Source organism: Geospiza fortis, unplaced genomic scaffold (assembly GCF_000277835.1).
Source record: "Geospiza fortis unplaced genomic scaffold, GeoFor_1.0 scaffold54, whole genome shotgun sequence".
NCBI lineage: Eukaryota > Metazoa > Chordata > Aves > Passeriformes > Thraupidae > Geospiza > Geospiza fortis.
The window spans coordinates 15,907,476-15,916,965 of NW_005054301.1; the positions used below are offsets into that span (position 1 = coordinate 15,907,476).

Here is a 9,490-nt window from a genome sequence, read left to right on the forward strand (position 1 = left end):
AGCGCCTTACTCGGTAGAGCTTTCTCCCCTACCACCCTCTTTCTTACAGGGAAGCCGTACTCAGTAGAGCTTTCTCCCCTCTGTACACTTATCAACAATGAAAACCTGAGTTATCTGGAGACAGCAAGGAGATACTTCATAATCCAACAGATGGAATTTATACAGACATGCCAAAAGATTCACAGCCTAACAATTTTGTCTCAATTAGGAGTGTCACATTTGATGTCAGTTGTGATATCTGATCATGCTGGTTAGCATGTTTCAATTTTGTAGTGAAGACAAATGAAACTTTAATATGTGCTAAAATTTGAGTAGAGAATAGGCTTTTTAAAAATTGACCAATTTATCACCTACTAAATAGATCTTTCTGTTAAGAACTATATTAGATTAGGTTAGCTAATTATAGAATCATTTAGTTTGAAAAAGACCTTTAAGATCAGCAAGCCTAATCATCAAACCAGCACGGCCAAGTCTACCACTAAACCATATCCCCAAGTGACACATCTACAGGTCTTTTAAATACCTCTGGGGCAGTGACTCCACCACTTCCCTGGGCAGCCTGTTCCAATGCTTGAGAAACTTTTTCAGCAAAGTAATTTTGCCTAATAGGCAGTCTAAACCTCTCCTGGAGCAACTCTGGGCTGCTTCCTCTTGTCCTGTCGTTTGTTACTTGGGAGAAGAAACCGACTCCCACCTGGCTACAGCCTCACTTCAGGCAGCTGTAGAGAGCAATAAGATCTCCCTGAGCCTCCTTTTCTCCAGGCTAAAGAACATCTGCTCCTTCAGCTGCTCCTCATCAGACTCTCCAGACCTTCACCAGCTTTGCTGCCCTTCTCTGGATCTGCTCCAGCACCTCAATGCCTTTCTTATTGTGAGGGGCCTAAAACCAGTGCTGAGTACAGGGAGACAGTCCCTTCCCTGCTCCTGCTGGCCACACTGCTACAGGCCAGGATGTCATTGGCCTTCTTGGCCACCTGGGCACACTGCTAGATCATGTTCAGATGGCTGCTGACCAAGATGCTCAGGTCCTTTTCCTCTCAGCAGCTTTCCATCCACTATTCCCTCAGCCTGTAGGACTGCATGGGATTGTTGTGACCCAAGCGCAGGAATTAATATCTCATCTGAGAATATGAATCTAGATAGACAATACCCAAGCTTATTTGATCTTAATTTATTAAGAAAGATTTATTAATCATTTGGCAGTCCTTCAAAGATGCGTACTAAAGGTAGCAGAGGCGAAAAATAAATACCTTCATATTGCCAGGCAAACAATGTTCCAAATTCCTGCCAGAAGGATCATCTGTGAACAGAGAAAATCCCATATGGGATGGCTTCCTCATTCCTGTTTCCTGGTTCAGTCTCTGGATGAATTCATCAACAGTTGAGGAACCATCAAAACCTACAACCTGCAATGAAGAGAACTTAACTGAGGATACAAGGACTGTGACTACTGGCTGGTATCACAACTAATGAAGGTGGTTTCATATGGATTAGCATCTCAGGGTTAACTGCCATCTCCAGTGACAACACCTGTGTATTGTCTCCCTTCATATCACATTCTTTCCCGTATTGAGACACTTCCAACATCTCTCCCTTTTTCTCAGCTACCTTTTCTTCCTAAGATCTGTAGAGCTAGGGGTGAATTCCTTTCACTTTCTTGGGAAATCAGCTAAAGCAGCAAGGAGGTGAAGCAGTGTTTATCTCCCAGTATGTATACTGGAGATATGTATATAAATACCATGGTGCCACCCACCCACATGAACGAGGCAGGTTATGGTGCAGTCCTCCAGTGCCCAGCAGAAAGGCAGCTGTGGTGGCTCACCTGGTACGTCCCATTCATGAAGTGCACTGGGATGCTGAAGGGGAGGGAGTGGTGGTAGGGATTTCTCAGCAGGATGGACACGATCTCCATCCGTGAGGGCTTGGCTTCCCGCTCTCCAGCCTGCACCGTGCGGTCTACTGATCTCTGGCAGTAGATGGCATACTTGCCTATCTCACTCCTAGGCAAAGAGGGGGAGAGAACCACAAACATGCTCCAAGTGCCATGTCCTCTTCAATTTCCCATACCATGGCAATGCATTGCTCCCTCAGGCTTTTGCTCCAGCAAAGATATACCTCTATGCAGATCCATTGTTCATCTCCACAGACTAACAGCTCAAGTGAAAAGCTACAACACAAATCTGAGATCCAAGGATCTGTAAAACTAAGGCAGACAATGGACTCTCTAGGAAACACAAGAGTATTCCCTGCTTCTATGTGGACTGGACACATACCCTCTTCTGTACCCTGTTGCCATCGTAGTATCTGTCAAGGCAAGATCAATTCACCCTCAAACTTGCTGTCATGCCAGTGGAATTTACTTACTATCATGTCAAGTCCTGGTAAATGTTGAGTTGTATAATCCTGTGAGACTAATGCATAACAAACTGTGTTTATTAATTTACATAGTTGTACAAATTGTAGGTTTCCATTAACCCTATCTGCCAACCAAGAGAATTGACAGATTCCAAGCACACTTAGATTTGTTGACAGCTCAATACAGGATAGAGACAGTTCGAAGATGATCAGTTTACTATCTACTGAAGAGAGTGCTCCGTTGAACAGCATCTAAAAGATGTGTCTCCAAAGTCAAGCAAGAATGGTCAACTGCACCTTGCACAAAAATGTTAGGAACGTATATACTCAGTAAGTTCTGAAATTGAAGGATTTGTATGGATTAGTAACTGTGCTATCACTTTCCAGGGGAAAATAATTCCACTCAAGACGCCTTCAGGAGCTCAGTACATGATTAAATCTCCAGTTAAATCTGTACAAGCAATGTGGAAGTCAGGAGTTCTGGCTTTTCACTGTAGCAATATATTTCTCACCTCCCCAGTAATGAACTCGGACAATATTCAGATAGATAATCTTGCTTCATCAAGAAGCTGTTATATCTGGTTTCCTGATGCTCCTGAGCCCTGTGACTTCTCATTAGAACTCTGTCCCACTTTTCTTCCTCTCTTAGAGACTGGATATGTATGCTGAGATCACCTTTCACAAAAACAATACTTATAATTTAGATCTATAATTCTTCTAATTAAGATCTTTTAATACCTAGAACAGATCTAGACCATAGGCATTATGCAGTGTAAACATTCTAGTGTCTTGCTTGCTGTGTGAAACAGGGAACTATATCTACTTAACTGGTCAAGAAACAGCTGTATCTACTCCATCCAAAGAGAGGTAAGAATTCCTAGAGCTAGGGAGAAGGAGCTATGCTAAATCCCATTTAGCAACTGCTCCAAATCTAAACTAAATTACAGGTGAACATAGGCCCTTTTTAATGTAATTTCTGGGTTTTGTCTAGCCCTAATAATTGTTTCACAGCTGGATCATATAAATACATTTCCTCTTTGTTTCCGCTTGGCATATATTTGTTCACAAAGGTGCTTTTGGGCAGATCATCAGCATCGTAGAGCTTGAAGCTGACAATAATAAATCAGTTTCACACAGCCCAGCAAATCCTTATGAAATTCAACAGTCTTCAACAGCAGAGCAGCTCCACTACTGGGTTGAATGGGCCTGTCTGGGAGCTGATAATGCACAAGTTTGAAGAGATGGTTCCTAGTACTAGACAAAAGATCCCTAACATGTTGTCTCAGCAAAAGGAAAGAGAACCTGAACACTGTGGAGTGCCCAATACCTGTATTTTTGCTTTTGAGAAGAAATAGCAAATATGAGGCAACAGTTAAGAAAATTAAATACTTTATAGGAGTACACATTTCCTTTGCAGTGTCAGGAGACTTTTAGCTTAAGTTCAATGGCAGATTTAGGCTTATTAATTGAATATGAATACTTGTTTGAAAGGATTTTTTACTTTTATTCTTTTACTTTTGTCTTAAAACAGTGTATTTTTGCAACAGACAACTAGACATCTCTGGCTCTGACCTCCCTGCTAAGGACACAGTGAGATACACTGAAGACCAGATCACCATGGAAACAAACAAAGAGCACAGCATGAACAATGGAGAACAACTTCTTGCTGTTACCATAGCTACACACCAAAGGAGTAAGAGAAAACAGTACTAGCACATGTTTCAGGTTTGTTCATTTTTCCTAACTTTTTACAGTTCTCTCAGATGTTTTATGCCTCTTTTGTTCTGTCACTTTGCCTGCTAACCTGACAACAGAATGTAATTACCTACGATATGAATAATTCATTCCAAGTAATTACTTTGGTTTGTCTATCTGTCAATAAAAGAAAGTAGCTGCATAAGCAAAAACTTCCCAACATAGCTCCAGTTATATCTACAAAAAGTTCTTCTGCTAGTATAGGTCACTCAGTGAACTAGCTTCATCTAAATGACATATTAATGTGAACGGCTGAAGGGGCACAGCTTTATACTACTGGGAACCTTCTGACCTCCCTCTCCATATATATTTGTAGGTGTGTGTTCCAGAATTGCTCGCCTCTTTATCTGCAAGGGGTGCAAGAGACAGCCAGCTGAGCAGAATGAAAACTGTTGCAGTCCTTACCTGGGGTCTGCATGTCGCTGCAAGTGCTGTTTGATGTACCAGAGGAAGTGATGTTGAGGCAGAAATAGAGGAGCACATAAAGCCAGGAGCTGCCAGCACTGTGAACACAAAACTGGAAATCACTCTTGTTCTGTACTTCTTACCTGTTGTCTTTCGCAGACTACTACAGCCAAAATGATGGCCAGTGACCAGTGCTTTTTGGAGTGACCCTTTCTGGATGTGTAGTTCAAGATGTTTCAGAGGCAGTAATGGTCAGACTGCTCTTCAGTATCTCAGTCTGGACTCTGAGAAGAGCTCTATATCATTGGCTACTTCTGAACATTTGACTTCTGAAAATTTTAGTGCAGCTACAACTGAGTCAACAATTAAGACTTAAATTAATACTATGTAACAGAAAATCACATCCAAAAAAGCACTGGGAAATTTTATTTCAAGTTAGATCCATTATTATTCAACCTGATTTTAATGTCTCATTTGAGCTGGGAATATTGTAATTGAGTATTTACATTCATGCTGTAACTTATTCATTTATTTACCCAACAATTACAGTGCAAGATTCAGATTTCATGTTTAATAGTAACATTCCTGACTTGTATGCTGTTGATTATCTAAAATGCAAAACAAAATGAATACCATATCACAGTTATAGCAAGACAACATAAGCTATGAACTTTGATTCTGATTATGATCTAAATAGACTATTTGCAAGTGGTAAACAGTTACATTTAAACTAAAATCTATTTTTCAAGTAATTATATTCTTCGTGTTCTTCTCTGCAGATCAGTGCTGAGATTCTCTTTCCTCCAGCACATCTTTAGCATAAACAGTATTTTAGGAGAACCAGTCTGATACCTACTAACTAAAACCATGGGATTAAATGGAAAGTTTTTGCAGAGTGGCACTAAATAAAGAGGAACTGACCTGAATGACTGAGTGGTTCTGGGGTTGTCGGCAGGTGGTCTGTTTAACAAGCTGACAGTAAATTTCATTCTGCAGCTCAGTATGTGTCAAGCACACCTGCAGTGCTGTCTGGGCAAGTGACACATGGTAATCAATAGAGGATGCCTCCACAGGAACGTTGATGAACAGCTGACAGGACTGTGAAAGGGTAGAAGTTAGTCAATGCCACAAATACAGCAACTTTTCTCTGGTACTTTCCAGGCCAGGTTCACCAGATGTATTTATTAACTTACAGACAGTTAATAAATAACCTTGAGAGGAGGGAAGAGAGTCAATACTTAATTCCTATTCCTCCTTCCTTAGTTATGGCAACTAGAAAATTTACTCAACCTCCCCCAGTCTAAGGAACTTACAAGTCAGCAAAAGAATTGAGGGGGAAATGTTCTTCCTGCCTTCCATGCCTGTGTTTTACCTTGTTCACACTGTCCAGTCTCATTCCTCATACTTGGAGAGTGCATCTCCAGCGGCTTCACCACTGGTCTTACTGAGACAACTGAGTTTGCCAATGAATTGTTTCTGTTTCCTTCAATCCAACCATTGGAGAGGAAAAAGAAGGACAAAGCTAACTTTGAAGCATAAAGTCTGTGGGGAGCATTACTCCTACGCCCAGATTCTGCACAAGAGAAGTTAAATCTCCAAAGAATGAATGACACTTAAAATCCAACAGTTCTCTTGTAATTAAATGAACCAGCAAGCCTGTCTAAAGCAACCCACAGTGATAATAAATGTTGCACAACATGACCAAACAATGTTACTGCCCCATCAACATAGCAAAATAACTAAAAACCATGCAATGTCTCTTTAAATACCTTAAAAAGTTTCAGGGCTTCAGTCTGTAGAGCCTCTGATGGCAGAGTAGTGAGGGATGTGTGCAACCCATCTTTACTGTAGCACAACATAGGATGCTTCCACAGAGGAGAATCTGAGGTAGCAGATGGGCAAAAACGGGCAGTGTCAGAAACAGGAGAGAGAGAACAGTGTCCATGTTGACAAGGAGCCTTCCTGAGATGGCAAAGCACTGGAGGAAGCAGCACTGCACTAGGCCACAATATCTTTGGCGACACTTCACTGATTTCAGCAAAGCCCACCACGGATAAGGAGTCGCCAGCAGCATTAGTCATCAGCAGAAAAAAGTACTGGTATCCTCAGTCCTGCTACATCAGAGCTTCCTGTCAGCTGGATTCTGGTGAGAAGCTGCTCAGGTGTGTGTTCAAACCAGAGACACAAACCCTGCCAGGGCAGCTGCCTGCAATGGGGGTCTTTTTCAGTGTAAGTCACTATTCAACAGGAAGCAAGGTTCATGTATGGGTCCAGAATATGTGGGAGTTCAAGAAAAGAGTTTTAAGTATGAATGCAAATGTTAATTCATATTTGAGAACATGGTGCATAAACATAAATGCATGAGCAGGTATCAAAGATTAGGATGGATATATGTGTAAAGGTTTATATGTGCAGACAGAGAAACAGCTGGGAGCGTAAATGTGTTTGAGTGTATTTAAAGAAAAGAGCACATGTTTGTATGGTCAAGATTTCCTGGAAAGGAAAATCATGACCAACAAAGACAGGAAAAAAATTAAAGCACCAGTTCTTTATTTTAATTTGAATTACTGTTACAGACATTTCAGAGGCTTTGATCAATGATGTGACAATGTGATGGACTTGTCTGAGAACAAGAGACCATATCATGTACTACTGAGAATCCCCTTCCCTCACCTTTGACTATTAAACTGGGAATTGAAGTTATTCTTCCTTATGCTTTGCTACTATGGAAGAGTTTGTGGTGCTTACTTACTAGGGTCTCCCTCTGCATCCAATAGTTTTCCAATGAGTTGTTCATAAGATGTGCCCACTGTGGCATTACTGCTACCAGCTGCAACAGTCAGATGGTACAGCCAGGTGTTCTAGGCATAAGGATGAGAACAGGAGGGGTCAATTCAGGCCTGTTTTCTACAAACAGGTTAAGCCTTTATGGCCCATTTACCAAAAGACTCTTGCTCTCCAAAAAAAGACTGCTTTTTATACCTTCTCCTGTTTGGTGCGGATAAGTAAATATGTGGGACTCTGGTCCTGTGGGTGAATCACCAATGTACAGTGGGATGAGAGAAGTCCTCCACCAGTAGTTTCATAATCTTCATCAGAGTCACAGGAACGGTCTACCTCTTCCACCTTGGACTCACGCAGAGGCAGATGTCCTAAAGGACACTATGAGGAGCAGAAGCACATTAGATAAATGTAACTCATCTCCCAATATGGACTGGGAGCACTGGTAAAATGCTGACAGTTCTGTAAAATGGAAGGAATAAATAATTCAATGTTTAGCTAATGTAATCTTGCACTTCTAAAGAATCTCTTCTTTCATTAGGTGCTTACAAAGTGTATCACTAATTTTATTTTTCTTGGGAGAGCATCTATAGGTTAGAATGAGCCAATGCAAATAAAATTATTTTTTTCCCATAAGATACTGCTTTCTTTCCATTGCACTTGCGGGTCAGTTGCTTAGGATCTTGAGCCACTGTTTTCTGACCCTGGTTAGACTTTCTGCTTGCTACTGGAAAAGAAATACTTTGAAAATTTCATAATTAGTTAGATTCAGACAAAAAAGAAGATATCTGCTGTGCTAACTCTGGAGGTTAATCCAAAATATGAGTCACACTACTTTTTAATATTCTAAAACTTGGGGTTTGATGTCACCAAGGCAAAGTAATGGACTATTGGGCAAGATGTCCAGAAATGGAAGCACATTACAGTGATTACCACCCTCTTTCCAGAATGTTGATGCTATCTGTTTTCATGATGATAATGTGGGATCTATCAGCTGCTGTATAAAAGTCTGCTCAGAAGGCTACACAAGATTAAATGAAGCAAGTGAGGAACAAGATGTAGAGTGATCTGAGAAAGAGCAATCACTAGCCTTTTAAGTCTGCTGTCATTTAAGCTTAAAAAAATAAAATCAGGGAAATATTGATTCTCTTTGTGGAACAGGTGCTGTTGGAAGAGAAGTACCACCAAGAAAGAGACCTGAGACAGAAGCAGTAACAGTGAAGAAAGCTTCAAAAGAAATGGGAAAGGAGAGTCTGGGAATAAAAGTAGAAAAAGGAATTACCTTATCTTCATGATTTCGATAGTAGTAGAAAGTTTTTCCAATCAGTGCACACCAGACCAGCTTAGAGTGACCGTGCTTGACCTGTAAGGAGGACAAACACATCCATGCTTTTATTATCAGCAGTATTGCCAGAATGACTTGCTAGGACTTCAACTTTCAATTCAACTCTCCCTTAATACTTTGCATATATTTTTTGTTTTATGCTAATATAAGCTCCTCTCAAAACACCCCTTCCAACAACAGGCAAGTACATCCCACCCAAGAACATGGGACATGAGTGCTATGAGAATGGGTCTAAGATTTTGTGAAGTTTTTTACTCATTCATAATAACTTTTAACTTCTGTATACTGAAATACAATATTAAGGATGACCTTTTAAAGATTATAAAAACAAATCAGCTCATCTCAGCAAGAAAAGACCAGTCAAACTATAGTCTAGACAGCTGTTTTCTACTGCAGATGAATAACCTTCAGATACAGGTTGTCTTTAGCCGTCTTAGAACCTGACAATAATTACATTAAAATATTCACAGTAACTTGCAATGTCAAACTGATCAATGGAGATTATATAAAGAATAAGAATTTTCTGCCATTGTACTTTGTACTAATGTACCTACAGACTATTATGACAGAACTAAGTGCTAACTTAGAACCAGACAAGCAATTTCTTAAACTCTCCTATATCACCAACTTAAAGATCAACTAAATGTGACACTCAACAGCGTTGATTTTTTCTACTGTGACATGCTGTGAATTCCGCTGAAGAAAAGCATACATAAGCTAGATATTTGTTATTACTTACTACTTGTCAGTCAGTACCTTTCAGTAGCCTTGTTTGTCCCAACCTTTATCACTTATATAAAGGATTCACTCTGAAATACAGAAATCTACAGCCATTTTTCCTTCTTTCCC

The 9,490-nt window shown here is 40.3% G+C and overlaps 1 protein-coding gene across 2 annotated transcripts in view; it reads right to left on the reverse strand.

Moving 5' to 3' along the window:
* Nucleotides 1-9,490, reverse strand: part of PLEKHH1 (pleckstrin homology, MyTH4 and FERM domain containing H1) — a 45,584-nt gene that overhangs the window by 11,317 nt on the left and 24,777 nt on the right. For both annotated transcript variants that reach the window (XR_004082861.1, XM_031065898.1), the window contains exons 14-21: nt 8,579-8,659; nt 7,498-7,677; nt 7,268-7,376; nt 6,285-6,397; nt 5,437-5,613; nt 4,516-4,613; nt 1,823-2,000; nt 1,251-1,406 (exon numbers count right to left, since the gene is read on the reverse strand). Coding sequence is in view for 1 of the 2 variants with exons in the window: in XM_031065898.1 (XP_030921758.1) it covers nt 1,251-1,406; nt 1,823-2,000; nt 4,516-4,613; nt 5,437-5,613; nt 6,285-6,397; nt 7,268-7,376; nt 7,498-7,677; nt 8,579-8,659 (1,092 nt within the window). In the remaining variant the exon portion in view is untranslated. The remainder of the gene's footprint in view (nt 1-1,250; nt 1,407-1,822; nt 2,001-4,515; nt 4,614-5,436; nt 5,614-6,284; nt 6,398-7,267; nt 7,377-7,497; nt 7,678-8,578; nt 8,660-9,490) is intronic.